The following is a 16,365-nucleotide window of genomic DNA, read 5'->3' as shown; positions in this document are numbered from 1 at the left end:
TCTAAATGTTGTGGATATAGTTGGATCAAGGTCTTCATTAGAAGATGCTAGGCTGTTAATGGAAGAGGCCATACCTATGCAATTTGATACAATTGAAATCTCACCCACTTCTCCCTATGAAATTAGGAAAATAATAAACTTGCTTAAAAGCAAAAACTCACATGGAATTGATGGCATTTCCAGCAAAATACTAAAAGCTTGTTCTCAACAGATAAGTAAGATTCTCAGCCACCTGTGTAATAGCTCTCTGGAACAGGGCATTTTCCCTGATAGACTGAAATATGCTATTGTTATACCTTTGCATAAAAAGGGGGATAGATCTGATGTCAACAATTACCGTCCAATCTCCCTTCTAACAGCTTTATCCAAAATTTTTGAGAAAGTAATGTATTCAAGAGTAGCTTCACACATCTGTAACAATGAAGTACTAACAAAATGTCAGTTTGGTTTCCAGAAAGGTTTTTCAACAGAAAATGCCATATATGCTTTCACCAATCAAATTTTGAATGATCTGAATAACCGAACACCACCCATTGGGATTTTTTGTGATCTCTCAAAGGCTTTTGATTGTGTAAATCATGAAATTCTGCTAGACAAGCTCAAGTATTGTGGCATGAGTGGGACAGTGCACAAATGGTTTAATTCGTACCTAACTGGTAGAGTGCAGAAAGTTGAAATAAGTAGTTCTCATACTATGCAAAGATCAGCACATTCCTCAAACTGGGGAACTATCAAGAATGGGGTTCCACAAGGGTCAGTCTTGGGTCCTTTGTTGTTCTTAATATATATTAATGACTTGCCATTCTATATTCATGAAGAGGCAAAGTTAGTTCTCTTTGCTGATGATACAAGTATAGTAATCACACCTGACAAACAAGAATTAACTGATGAAATTGTCAATACTGTCTTTCAGAAAATTACTAAGTGGTTCCTTGTAAACGGACTCTCACTGAATTTTGATAAGACACAGTACATACAGTTCCGTACAGTGAATGGTATGACGCCATTAATAAATATAGACCTTAATCAGAAGCATATAGCTAAGGTAGAATACTCCAAATTTTTAGGTGTGTCCATTGATGAGAGATTAAATTGGAAGAAACACATTGATGATCTGCTGAAACGTTTGAGTTCAGCTACTTATGCAATAAGGGTCATTGCAAATTTTGGTGATAAACATCTTAGTAAATTAGCTTACTACGCCTATTTTCACTCGTTGATTTCATATGGCATCATATTTTGGGGTAATTCATCACTGTGGAAGAAAGTATTTATTGCACAAAAGCGTGTAATCAGAATAATAGCTGGAGTCCACCCAAGATCATCCTGCAGACATTTATTTAAGGATCTAGGGATATTCACAGTAGCTTCTCAGTATATATACTCTCTTATGAAATTTGTTATTAACAACCAAACCCAATTCAAAAGTAATAGCAGTGTGCATAACTACAATACTAGGAGAAAGGATGATCTTCACTATTCAAGATTAAATCTAACTTTGGCACAGAAAGGGGTGAATTATACTGGCACTAAAGTCTTTGGTCACTTACCAAATAGTATCAAAAGTCTGACAGACGACCAACAAGTATTTAAGAAGAAATTAAAAGAATTTCTGAATGACAACTCCTTCTACTCCATAGAGGAATTTTTAGATATAAATTTAAAAAAATTAAAAAAAAAATTAATAAAAAAAATAAAAAAATAAAAAAAACACAAAAAAATTAAAAAGTTGTTATATTAACCTAAGTATGTTGTTAAATTAACTTAATTATGTCATGTATTGGAAAATTTGACTCGTTCCACATCATTACGAAATATCGTATTCATGATCCATGGAACTTGTATTAATCTAATCTAATCTAATCTAATCTAATCTAATCTAATGGGAACTTGCTCTTCAATATATCCTCTCTTCCTGTTATCCACCAGGCCTCAATCTCCGCTAATTTCAAGTTGCCGCCACTCGTACCTTACCTGTCATTCAACAACATCTTTGCCTCTGCACTTCTGCCTCGACTGACATCTCTGCCCAAACTCTTTGTCTTTAAATATGTCTGCTTGTGTCTGTATATGTGTCAAACAAAAGCGCTGGCAGGTCGATAGACACACAAACCTACACACAAAATTCTAGCTTTTGCAACCAATGGTTGCCTCGTCAGGAAAGAGGGAAGGAGAGGGAAAGACAAAAGGATTTGGGTTTTAAGGGAGAGGGTAAGGAGTCATTCCAATCCCGGGAGCAGAAAGACTTACCTTAGGGGGGAAAAAAGGACAGGTATACACTCACGCACACACACACATATCCATCCGCATATACACAGACACGAGCAGACATTTGTAAAGGCAAAGAGTTTGGGCAGAGATGTCAGTCGGGGCGGAAGTACAGAGGCAAAGATGATGTTGAAAGACAGGTGAGGTATGAGCGGCGGCAAATTGAAATTAGAAATTAGCGGAGATTGAGGCCTGGCGGATAGCGAGAAGAGAGGATATGCTGAAGGGCAAGTTCCCATCTCCGGAGTAAACTAGAAAGCAAATGGAGATCTAGTGTGAAAAAAGGCGAAAAAGGGTTGGTTAGAGCTGGGCTATGTTGATCCTGTGGTGAACTTGTGTAGGTAGATAATGATGTGCATAAAGGTTAGGTGGTTGTGTTGCCGCCAAAACACGTTAAAGGGTGGAGAAATACGGGAAAATTTCGAAAAAACTACGTGAGGATGTATTAAAAGGAGTGGTTTGGTGGTGGCAGATTATGGAAATGAAGCTAACAATTGTCTGATGAAGAAATAATGACGTTAAAACCTGTGGGAAGCGGCTAAAAATGATTGGTGATGTGAGAAAAATGGAAATGGAAATAAAGCAAAAGTTATTAAAACTAGCCGAAAAGTTTGTTTAATAGCTGAAAGGAACTGTTTGTGAACTGGAAACGGTGGATTTTGTAGCAGCGGTAGTGTTGAAAGCGTAAAAAAATTTTTTGGTTATGGTTTGGAAGTGGGTTACGTATTATTACGTATTATTGAGTATATATCGGCGGGATAAAATTGTATACTGGATTACGGTAAAAAAGGAGAAGGTGAATAGAAAGTGAAACTGCTGGCAAAAACAGAAGGAGGAAATAAGACGACAGAAAAGACTACGACATGTAACAGTGACAATAACAATAACAAACGTGATTGTTGGGTTCGAATTAATGATATGAATATAATAGAGGGAAACATTCCACATGGGAAAAATATATCTAAAAGGAAAGATGATGAGACTTACCAAACAAAAGCGCTGGCAGGTCGATAGACACACAAACAACGGCCTTCGTGGCAAACAAATCTGCTCCAGTCCGGAATCCTTGAACCATTACACCACCAACCTGAAAACAGCTTTTGCATCCCGTAACTACCCTCCCGACCTGGTACAGAAGCAAATAACCAGAGCCACTTCCTCATCTCCTCAAACCCGGAACCTTCCACAGAAGAACCCCAAAAGTGCCCCACTTGTGACAGGATCAGATTCTGAATGTGGCTCTCTAGCAGGGATACGACTTCCTCAAATCCTGCCCTGAAATGAGATCCATCCTTCATGAAATCCTCCCCACTCCACCAAGAGTGTCTTTCCGCCGTCCACCTAACCTTTGTAACCTCTTAGTTCATCCCTATGAAATCCCCAAACCACCTTCCCTACCCTCTGGCTCCTACCCCTGTAACCGCCCCCGGTGTAAAACCTGTCCCATGCACCCTCCCACCACCACCTATTCCAGTCCTGTAACCCAGAAGGTGTACACGATCAAAGGCAGAGCCACGTGTGAAAGCACCCACATGATTTACCAACTGACCTGCCTACACTGTGAAGCGTTCTATGTGGGAATGATCAGCAACAAACTGTCCATTCGCATGAATGGACACAGGCAGACAGTGTTTGTTGGTAATGAGGATCACCCTGTGGCTAAACATGCCTTGGTGCACGGCCAGCACATCTTGGCACAGTGTTACACCGTCCGGGTTATCTGGATACTTCCCACTAACACTAAACTGTCAGAACTCCGGAGATGGGAACTTGCCCTTCAGCATATCCTCTCTTCTCGCTATCCGCCAGGCCTCAATCTCCGCTAATTTCTAATTTCAATTTGCCGCCGCTCATACCTCACCTGTCTTTCAACATCATCTTTGCCTCTGTACTTCCGCTCCGACTGACATCTCTGCCCAAACTCTTTGCCTTTACAAATGTCTGCTTGTGTCTGTGTATATGCGGACGGATATGTGTGTGTGTGCGAGTGTATACCTGTCCTTTTTTCCCCCTAAGGTAAGTCTTTCCACTCCCGGGATTGGAATGACTCCTTACCCTCTCCCTTAAAACCCAAATCCTTTTGTCTTTCCCTCTCCTTCCCTCTTTCCTGATCAGGCTGAGTAAAGTTTCTGCATGAGTTTCATGACATGATCATTAAAATTAAGATTTTAATCTACATGAATCCCCAGAAATTTTGTTGATGTCACTCTGCCTATGACCTTGTCACCCACCAGCAGATCAAGATTTACATTTTGGCATATTTTCCTAAACTGCATATAATTTGTTTTATTTGCATTTAATGTCAACCAGTTTGCATTGAACCAAGTGTGGACATTCTTTATTACCTGATCAATAGTTGTTTGCAGCATTTGCTTTGGTGCACCTATTGTCACACTAGTGTCATCTGCGAGTAGTATGGCCTTGGTGGTTGCTCTACCTGAGGTGTGGAAGTCATTTATGTAGACAAGGAACAATAAGGGACTTAGAATACTGCCTTGCAGTACTCCTATTTCTACTTTTCTTGCATCTGATACTAAATTTATTTTGTAGTTGGAGTAATCTGACATTAGTCCTGCAATCTGTGTTCTGTTTTGTAGATATGATTCAAACTCCTTTTTCCCTGTCCCATGAATACTTAATGCTTCCAGTTTTTCTAAAAAAATGCCATGATTGACAGTGTCAAATGCTTTGGAGACACCTTAATTTATTCCTACTACACTGTTGTCTTTTTCTAGAGTTTTGATTATTTGTTCAATCTAGCACATTAGTACTGTTTCTGTATTTTTACGACCCTGGAAGCCATGCTGATTTCTATTTAGTAACTTATGGTCATTTAGATATTTGTTAATTCTATGCTTCATTAATTTTTCTTTTATTTTGGAAAATGCTGGAAAAAGGGATATTGGCCAATAGTTTTCTACCTTATGCTTGTCGTCGTTTTTGAATAATGGCTTCACTTTTGACATTTTCATCCTTTCTGGAAACACTCCTTCACTAAATTATCAGTTGGCTATGTATGCCAAGGGCCTTGCGATTTGTGCAGCTGTCCTTGTTATGATATAAACAGGCACCACCTGCTGAAATTTTAGGTTTCAAGCTTTTTATTTCTTTGAACCCTTCATGTTCATCTGTTGGATCTATCCTCAGGCTACATGCAGCTTTTGGAAATTCAGCTTTTTCTTGGGTTGTAAATTTAGAGCTTAATGAAACTGTTGCATTTATGAAATAATTGTTGATGTAATTTGGCAAATCTTGCTTTTTAATATTGGAATTTTCTGCGTTTTTGAGAATGATATCCTGGTCTTTGTATGTCTTTCCTGTTTCACTTTCCACAGTGCCCCAAATGGTTTTTGATTTGTTATCAGACTGTCTTATTAAGTTGTCATTACTCATAAATTTTTCCTTGTTAATTTCTTTTTGATATACCATATTCTATGAAGTGTGGATCTATAGATATCTTCAATTTTGAATTTAGTCTCTTTAGAGCTCCACAAGAAGTTTCGATGCCCACTGTGGTACAAGAACTTGGCTTTGTGTTGTGATGTGATATGAGTCTTGACAGCTTCTTTGGAAAGCACATTTTGAAACATCCCATGAAAATTGAAGAAAAAGTGTTATATGCATCATTTGTATTTGTTAGGGACAGCACTTCTGCCCAGCACTCTCTAGTTAGGATATGTGTAAATTCTACAGTTTTCAGGGGAAAATTTTCTTTTATGCATGAGTACACTTTTTTTTTTTTTCTTGCAATGGCCTTGATGGAATTTTGAGGACAGGAGCATTACAGTCCGATAATCCCAAATCGTTATTTCTTACTTCTACTCCTGTGGATTGTACATTTCAAAATATATTATCTATAAGACTGCTTGTATTATATGTTATTCTTGTGGATTCATGTATGTGTGGAAACAGATTAAAACTACATACTAGATTTAGGAATTGATTTTTTTATTCTACTTTCATTCGTAAGATGTATGTTGAAAACCCCACAGACAACTCCAGTGGCTCTTTCAGTAAAAAGAATGTTAAGCAGTGTTTCTAATTGATTAATGAATATGTCTGTATTCCCAGTAGGTGGTCTGTATATTGCTGTGACTATGACTTTTCTCTGTATTTCATATAACTGTATAGCTGCTGCTTCAAAATGATTTTCCACACTCAATAATTCAGGTTTACACCTTCTTTTGTACCTGGTACTTGATTTAGTAAAGATACATTTCCATCTGAGCTCTTGATATTAATGTGTAATATTTCTGTAAAATCAATGTGAGTTAGTAAGTTGCTCGTCACCAAATTTCTGAAACAAATCTAATTTTTGTATTGTGTACAGTTGCCTACATGTTGGAAAATCTGTCTCCTGCTATAATAAGATCAGACCTAAAAAAGTAGGTTCAAAATTACCAGATAAAACAATTGCTATGTTTTATTTTGAAATCACCATCATAAATTATGAGATCACTCAAGTACATAGCAATATAAATAAGTCCCTCTAGAGTTTTCAGACACTGCAGAATAGATTTGCCTTGACACACCTGGGCATTGAGTCAAACAGAGCTTGGATGGCGTGTACAGGTCCAGCTGCCCATGCAGCTTCAACAAGGTACCACAGTTCATAAAGAGTAGTGACTGGCGTATTGTGACGAGCCAGTTGCTCGGCCACCATTCACTAGACATTTTCAGTTGGTGAGAGATCTGGAGAATGTGCTGTCCAGGGCAGCAGTCGAACATTTTCTCTATCCAGAAAGGCCTGTACAGGACCTGCAAAATGCGGTTGTGCATTATCCTGCTGAAATGTAAGGTTTCGCAGGGATCGAATGAAGTGTAGAGGCACGGGTCGTGTGTATGTCTAAGGAGTGATTGGATCACATTATCATTGTGATTAACCATATTGCAGATGAATCCATTCCTAAGAACTTTGTCCAAGAGCATGGTATCTCAGACAGATCACACTGGCTCCATTACAGAGTTTCAAATACAGAATTACAGAAACTTGCAGCACGTGCACATGCACACATGGATGCAGAAAAATATGTATGCAAGCAGTATTGCATTATCTTTACAATCATTTGGACACATTTACTTTGCCACATTTAACGAGAAGTTTATTGATAATACTTGCTACTTGTAAATTTTAATTTGTTTAGTCTGAAAGTGAACTGTCTGTTTCAGTATTTTTCATTCTTTGTATTACATCACATTATTTTATATGCACTTACTTTAATTGGCAGAATTAATTTTTCAATGTAATTGGTAACTGTGTTTCTGGATACATTGCACAGGCTACTTCTTCAGTCTCGGATTGTACTTCTTCCAGTTGTTGCATAAATTCTACTTTTAAATAAAGTATCTCAGTTTGTTAATATTTAAGAATTCGAAATATATTTTTGCTGTTGCTCTGCAGGTAATGCAGTAACCTTGAATCTTTACTTAATAACGCAGATGCTTTTTTGTAAATGACTTACATTTCATGTTGAATAACAAAGTAGGTAGTAGTTTTTTTTTTAACTTTTATGAAAATAAAAAACTGTTAAACATATATTTTGTTGACAGATAATATCAAATAAAACTAATGACATTGATGTCGACAAATGGGAATACCTCGCAAGAGATGCAGCGCAGCTTGGTGTGCCAGTAGCATTTCAAAGCAAACGTCTCTTTGAATTTTGTAGAGTTGGATTTGTGGAAGGTGATGAACGTGCTCACATAATAATCAGAGACAAGGAGGCCATTACTGTCTTTGCTATGTTCCAAGCTCGATCAGAACTACATTACTTTGCATATCAGCACAGAGTTGTTCTCAGCTTAGAAGAAATGTAAGTACAGACAATTAAATCAAGACCATTCTATGCTAAAATTGCACCAACAATTTGATAATATCTGTTTCATGTCAGTGAAATTCTGAAATTCTGAAATTCTGATTTCTTTTTCTTTCTCTCTCTCTCTTTCTCTCTCTCTCTCTCTCTCTCTCTCTCTCTCTCCTGCTATGCATGTTCTTTGAAGTCACTGCTTAATGTATTTATCTTCTAGCATTAACTTTTAGGATAGATATCTGATGGTTGTAAATGGCCATCTTAAGTGAAATGTTTGCACAGTCATTTTAATGACTGTGACAGGCTGCCTGTTTTGTGGCACCAAGCAGTCTCTCTCCCTTATGAAGGTAAAAGACTGAAATTTCTGAAGGCCACTACTTAATTGTGAATTAAGTTAGTTGAATGAAAAAGAACAAAGAATGTGAAGTGAATTTTGAATAATCACTTCAGCGAAAAAGGAAACAAAGTAAAAAGGTAGAAACATGAGTGAAATGTCTTTTTGAAGTTGTCACAAAACATTTTATGTACATGACCACATTTAGCGGTCCTTTAAGAGACCGCCATTCAGCAGAGTAATCCAATTAATAGCTTATGCCACTTTCAGAATGACACTAGTTACACATTAACATTATGAAACATCAGCATTGTATTGTGATCTCACAAAGTAAATGGACAAGGTATTCATACAGTGATGGTTCAAAATAATTACATTCCATAAGTATGGCTACTGAAAATGAATTATACATTCATTACCTGTGATTTATAAGGCAGACAGCATGAATTGATTGAGTCTAGCACTTACAGAACTGCAGTCTCATTTTGTGCATGTTATTCAGAACTTTTGTACCGCCTATAGGAACTGGATAACATGTTGGAAGCCCCATTTATAATTCCTCATAATGTTACTTTTTGTGAATGCACCTTTTTTGTGCTCTTCAAAAACATGATAGTTCATGCTTTGAGATTAGCAAGCAGTAAACGTAAACTTGCAATCTCAGTGCAGTTCATTAGAGTGCAGTGTGTTTTCAGTTGTGAATGGGACACATTAGGGTGCACCATGTTTCCAGTTGTGAATGGAACAATGTGATTTGAGTAGATTGTTCAATCTGTTGACATGTATTGAAGGCTCTTTTCAAGCATAGACAAAGTGGGCATAGATCTCTTTATGGCAAGGAGGGTTGCTAGCAAGTTGGTGTACAATGTAGCAATGTCATTCAAACATTCATCTGCTATGGTGAGAGAAGAAAAGCTGAATATTTGCCTTACCATGATCGTCAAAAATTCAAACTTATGGCTGATTCCAGTAAATTATGGCTCATAGGTACCCTGAGAAAAATGCAACAGAACTGTGTGTAGCATTGTTAGAGGCAACTGGAAGGGCTGTGTTAACACAGCTACTACAGAACTGACCCATATAATCTGTTTGACTTCTAAGCATTTTTTGAACAATTGCACAAACACCCAGTGTCATCGTGCACAGAGAGGGTCAGCAAGGCTACACCTGGAAGGAAACCTAGATTAATTTTGCCAGTTTCTGTTCACAGATGGGTGCCAGATTTGTCTGATGTTTGTTGTAGAAGAGTGTGAAGTTGTCTTGGTACCAATGTACATTTCAGGCATTCCACCTCATGTGTTCACCAGGGAGTGGGTAAGTCATATTTTCAGCCAGTATTCTGGATGAATTTTGGATGCCTCCCATCAGTATCAAGAGTAATTTGAGGTGTTTTGTAGGGCCCTCCAACATGCTGTCCAGTCCAAGAGCCAATATTTAGGTGATGGATCCATGTTTCAAGATGATTGTTAATGAACACAGTGCACTGACCTTCTGAAAACCTTTCTTAGTGAGGCATGAATCAACTGGATGGAATGACCTGCAATGTCTCTGGACAAAATGTCAATTGAGTATGCTTGAAACCAGTCCAAACATCCTGTGTGTCTTCTCCAAAAACCTCTTTACACATTGGATTGGGTGAATTGAAGAATGGGATGAAACTCATTGGCTTTGACTAATGATGTCATATTTAAGTCATAGATGATAATTTGTTTACTTCTCAACCATACATAATAAATCTGTTATCTTGGGAAGCAAAGCATAAAACCATAAATTTAAATAAATAACTCTGTCATTAAAGGAAAGAAATTATGTATAGATTTTGTTGTTGGTCGTTATTTTAAGGAATCTGTGTACATGTTTTAATTTACTAATGTATCCACCATGGATAACGAATAGGATATCAGTGTCAGGTTTGTTGTTCTTTTTGTTGTGGGTAATACTAGTATCCTATTTTTTGGCTCACCTATATAGATCAACTGAAGTACAGGATACCTATGTAAGATTAGTAGTTTTGTCCACAATAGGTAATTTATAGATCTACGAGAGAACAAGATACCAATGTTAGATCATACGTTTTGTTCAGTGTGGCTAGTACTACAATCATGTTCGTCAGCTGTCCTACATACGTTAACTAAAGTAGAAGATACCAATGTTAGGTATGCTGTTCCTTCCACTGTTGGTAACACTAGTGTCCTATTCTTCAGCTGGCCTACATAACTCATCTGAAAAACAGGACACCAATGTTAGGTATGTTGTTGTTTTCACCATTGGCAATACCAATGTCAGGTTGGTCACTTTTTCCTTCATCAGTAACATGAGAATCCTCTTCCTCAGTTTGATTTGTCATATTTTTTATGTTGTGTGATAAATTGTGGCTATGTTTGTAGTTCTATTTTTATGTTGTACCCACCAGAAACCCACTAATTCGCAGGTCTGTCCCACTTTCATTTATTTTATGCACTTCGATAAATCATTTTCTCTTCTTATTGTTTTTCTTTCTTTAAAGAAGGTTCTTTTATAATTATGCATTCCTGTAATGAACATGTACAATCTCTGTTCTCTGTGACGTATTTCACTTTTTCATTGTTTTGTTACATTATATGATTACATTACAAGTATGGGTTTACCTGATGTACGTCTATGATCTCTGTTCTCTGTCCTACATTTCTTTGTTTCTGGTTTATGCTTTCAAATGTTTTGTTATATATCCTCTGTGGCTTACCTATGGTGTTATCAGTCAAAACTGATAAGTTGTATCCCATTCTTCAGTATTTCCGGATGATATTCAGACAGTTGAAATTAGAGGCACGAGCTGCAATGTCTTGGACCTCCTCGTCAGTCAGAAGACTGATGACTCAAAAAGAAATCAGCCACTCGTCCTATAATTTTTCAGAATATTTGAACTCCGGAATATAAGTTCTGTTTAATTCTAATATTCATATTAAATAGATCTCAGCTTTTCCAGTGCATAGACTGCTCGTAGATCTATCAGAAACATGTAAAATTATTTAAATGTATGCAGTAATAGGTCAAAACATGAGATGTTTAGTATAAAAGAAAAAGTTATGAAAATAACTGCTTTTCTACTAATACACTTAATATCTTGATACATAATACTTTGAAAAAATTAATGTAGAAATAATGATTAAAATTAAGAATCTAAGTAGATAACAGTATTTGTAGTTGGTTGTTAGTATTCTTTATAGTAGTAGCTGTCAATGGCTGCTTCTACCTGTTAATGTATAATGTATAACATGGCTTAATCTATATCCCTGAAGACCTCAGTTATGATGGCATTTATGGAGTATGTATGAATAAATGAAGTAGTATGAATTCAATGGTATCATTCTCCTTTTATCCATTGACTCCTTTGCAGTTACATTACATATATCTAATTTATTCACATTTGCGAGTGAGTAAGAGCAAGCCTTACTTACAGGGATTAATTTTTTTTAGAAAGAATGCTATTTTTATGAAAACAAAATCTAGTAGAACTTAGAGTATACTGTTTCAATGTGCTAAATTGAAAATGTAATAAATTAAGTGTAACAGTTCTAATTTGTCATTAGGTTGTTGGATGCATTCAGAGAAGCTGACAGAGTTGGATACACACATAATGGGTGAGCTCTATTTTCTAGTATGCTGTTTGGCGACTGTGTGGCTTTTTGCATGTGAGAGGTCAACAGAAAATGGTTTGATTTCAGTAGATTTGTAAGCATTCTTATAAGGAACGCTGATAAACCAAGCATTTACACTACATGAATCAGCAAAGGTTTATCTTGTTTGTTGTCATTCAGGCTTCTGATCAATTTCCCTCAAATTTTTCTAATGTCTACTTCTGTCTCTAATTTCTGATCTGCTGTTTTTTTTTTGTCAGATTCACTGAACCACACATTCACTAAAGCATCTTCTCATAATTCCTCCATTTCTTTTAACTTTTTAAAAATTTTAGTAGTAGTAGTAGTAGTAGTAGTAGTAGTAGTAGTCATCAAATTGCAGTACCTACGTATGAGATATCATGACTTTGTCCTCAACAGAAAGCACTCAGAATGACAATGCAATCAAAGAACAATTACTGCTCACTGTCTGCTTATTCCAAAGAGTGTCTATTGAACTTCACTGGGGGAGATGTCTGTTCCCATAAAGCACTCCCCTTAAAGTGTGGAATATTAGGAATATAGGGGTACTTGAATTTTATAACTTTGCCAGCTTTTGTGCAGACAGTATTCAGCTGCAAAGACTTGGCAAGTAGAGCAGGTGCCTGTGAGACCAGCGTGAATTGCCCAGGATTAGGTTTATCATCTGCTGGTTGCATGGTTGTGGGAATGTTGTCCCTGTGCTCCATCGCATTACTCGCCTCGTTGTCTGAATTTCCCACATTGGGTTCAGTCTTTCCACTGATACGTCATTGGCCTTCCCATTTTGCAGAATCTCAAATAAGTGTTTATGTTGCCACAAAATTTGGTTGGGTCCTGTATATGGAGGCTGAAGAGGCGTCTGCACAGTATCAGTGCGCAGCATGATATGCGAACAGTCTGTTAGGGCCTTGTGCAAGAAAACATGGTGTAACTGTGATGCACAGCCAGTGCTTGTCAAATGTTTGCCATGTTTTTCCAAATCCCCTATACCAAAAAGTGTGTGTCTGTTGGGTCCAAGAGCAGTCCAGAGGTGAGAAACCCCACTATGATCCTTATGGCTCTCCATATACCATCTCAGCCACTGAAGGACTGATATCAGTCTTGTAAGCTGTCTAAAACACCAACACCAATACCAACAGTACAACTTTCCCGGTGGCAAATGAGGACTGCTTTCAGCATGTGATGCTACCTCTCTCTACCTATCCACCATACCATTGCTGGATGGTTGGTAATTGGTGGTGTGGTGGTATTGGAATCTGCTCAGTTTAGCCAGCTTGCTGAATGGGGTGGATTCAAACTGCCTGCCCTGATCTATCACAATGTGAAGGGAGTAGCTGAAGCACACCAACTATTATGTAATGAATGCATTTGCAAAAAAATGCAAAATGTTCTGTTACCTTAACAATGGTGTTCATCCCTAAGTGTGCCAGACTGTGCACACTGTCGAACGTTATCTTGCAAAATTTTTGTGCGATATAGGGTCGCGGTGCCTGTCGAGAGGTATTGCACCGTAACTTGACACCACAACCAGGTACATCAACCTGCTGGTGTCACAGACTCACAGACAGCTAATGATCTGCCTTTTGTGCCTTAGAGAGGTTGTCATTCTTCAGGACTGCAACTGCACCACATGCTTAGGAGATTGGAACTGCACCAAACACATGAAGTGGCATCTCTCACAACGAAGTCAACTTTTCTGGCAGTGGAGTGATTATATCACATGAAACTCTATAACTGAGGAAAGTCACTTCACTTTTACCCAGCATGAATTTGTCTTACTTCAGTACCACATTGTAGTCTTGGAACCTTTGCTGTACATCATCCAAATGCTTGGCATGTAATCGTGCATCAGCAGAGCATACCAAAATGTCATCGAGATATGCAAAATGAAACAGCAATCCCTGCAGCATTTTGTCAATAAACCTTTGCCAGGTCTGCACCACACCTTTAAGTCAGAAATGCATGCTCAAGAACAAAAAGCTGAAAGATGTGATCACTGCTGTCTTTGGAACGTCCATAGGTGCTAAAGGAATCAGGTTTCAGGCCTTGTGGCAATCCAGGACTGCAAAAACTGTTGCATCACCCAAAGCATAAGTGAAATCTTGAATATGTGGAATAGGAGATTTGTCTGGAATGGTACTGGCATTTAATCCTCAGTGACCTCTGTAAGGATGCCAGGTACCACCTTTCTTCCTGACAATATGTAGTGGAGATGCCATGGTGTTACCTGAATGCTGTAGGCTACCATAATGCAATCTCTTCAAAAACAGTTTTAATTTCCAGAATTTTATCTGGTGCACTTCTATAGACACACCGTTCAACTGGTGGTTGAGATATAGTATGTAAGATGTTTAAAGTATTGTGCTTTAAGCCCTGCAGCAGCGTCGATACCTATAGAACAGGTTGTTGATGTCTATTGCTGACATGAAATGTCCTACCATCCTACCAACTGCAGAAATATTCAAAACCCCACAGACTTTCCTACTGTTGGATTGACTTCGTCCGCAGCTCGTGGTCATGCGGTAGCATTCTCGCTTCCCGCGCCTGGGTTCCCAGGTTCGATTCCCAGTGGGGTCAGGGATTTTCTGTGCCTCCTGATGACTGGGTGTTGTGTGATGTCCATAGGTTAGTTAGGTTTAAGTAGTTCTAAGTTCTAGGGGACTGATGACCATAGATGTTAAGTCCCATAGTGCTTAGAGCCATTTGGATTGACTTCTCAGCCAGGCTTTAGACAAGTCCACAGGCAGTGCAAAATGTGCAGGGAAATTTGCTCCTAAGATAGGTTGGGAAATTTATACCACTACAAATATCCACTTGGAAGGAGTAGCAAACCACATCTCGGTTGCCAGTTCCATGCAACCTAGTGTCCTCATACTAGTATTATTGATGCCTAACAGCTGCAGTGGCTCCAGGGCATCCAAGTCGGTTGCATATGAGGTTGGCAGATTGTTGACTTACGAATGAGTGACCACCAGAAATACTAACCCAGATCATCTGTCAGCAATGTGCAACCAATTTATTTTCCCACATGTTTCTGTTGGATGACCAATTGATTTGCAAAGACAGGTGGTTGTGTATTCTTCACAGGTATGTCAGTGTTGCACTGTGGTTCAGGAACTACTACTAGTAAAAGTTTCATATACTGATGATGCCATGGTCCATGGTGCCTATTGCAAAGCACTATTACCATTCTGGTAATCACTCAGCCTCATGCACTTCAAGCCTGTGGCCCAAACTGCCTAAAACACCAGCAGATGGTCAATGCAGGATCTTGAGCTTGTCTGCAGTCCTGGCAGATTAGTAGAATGTTGTGCTCATTGCCATTTGTTTCAACCTATTTGAAGCTCGAATGCCTGCAATCAGTCAGCCATCTTCTGTGGTATAGTTTGAAAATCTTGTTGAGATGTGGTCTTACTCAGCATTCACTGAAATGCCTCCAGTGCACAACAACAAGAGCATTCTTCTGAGGCCTTTTTTGCCTGACTGTGACATGTACCGTCAGTATCTGCTGGTGCTGCAGCCACTATAACTGCCAAGTCTAATGTGCTGTGGACATGATTGGCTACCCGCAACAATTTATCAAAGGGCTGCTACTCATGCACTGTCTGGGTTAATTGCACCTGTAGAAGCAACTGCTGTTGCCAGGTGTGGAGTAGCCACTCTTAAAAGACCACACTAACTTCCACTATAGATTGTGTCTCCAGAATTCTGATGGAGTTTTTCACCTCTTCGCTCATAATACAGGACCTGCTTAAGCTTTTGTTTTGGGGACTCGGTGCAATGAATGATAAACACCATCTTGAGAACATGGTGGGTCCGTTGGTGTGGAGGTCGCAGGATAACATCTGTAAATATGACAGTTGCTCCCTGGTGCAAATTACTGACCATCAATGTAAATTGGTCCTGGTCCTCTGTGATTTTTTGCTGGGCAAAAATACTTTCTAAATGTACAAGGATATTGAGCATTTCATGGAACTGAAATTAAGAACAAGGATAAAAAATGATTCATAGGCATTTACATTCTTCTAGGTCTAATTTGCCAAGAATTGGATGAATGGATAGATAGATAGATAGATGACTGTGGCCTTGGAGTCGGAACCATCCCACAATTTGCCTCAGTAATTTAGGGAACCCACAGAAAACATAAACGAGATTTCAGAACACACACACACACACACACACACACACACACACACACACACACACACACACACAGAGAGAGAGAGAGAGAGAGAGAGAGAGAGAGAGAGAGAGAGAGAGAGAGAGAGAGATTGGGGGGGGGGGGGGGGGGGGGCGCTCACCACTCTTTGGTGAA

The 16,365-nt window shown here is 38.6% G+C and overlaps 1 protein-coding gene across 3 annotated transcripts in view; it reads left to right on the top strand.

Moving 5' to 3' along the window:
• LOC126174995 (uncharacterized) overlaps positions 1–16,365 on the top strand; it is an 897,629-nt gene that overhangs the window by 849,664 nt on the left and 31,600 nt on the right. For all 3 annotated transcript variants that reach the window (XM_049921478.1, XM_049921479.1, XM_049921481.1), the window contains 2 exons: positions 7,819–8,081; positions 11,982–12,032. In XM_049921478.1, coding sequence (XP_049777435.1) covers positions 7,819–8,081; positions 11,982–12,032 — 314 coding nt within the window. The remainder of the gene's footprint in view (positions 1–7,818; positions 8,082–11,981; positions 12,033–16,365) is intronic.

This window comes from Schistocerca cancellata, chromosome 3 (genome assembly GCF_023864275.1).
Source record: "Schistocerca cancellata isolate TAMUIC-IGC-003103 chromosome 3, iqSchCanc2.1, whole genome shotgun sequence".
Taxonomy (NCBI): Eukaryota; Metazoa; Arthropoda; class Insecta; order Orthoptera; family Acrididae; genus Schistocerca; species Schistocerca cancellata.
This window is presented reverse-complemented; position numbering and strand designations above follow the sequence as displayed.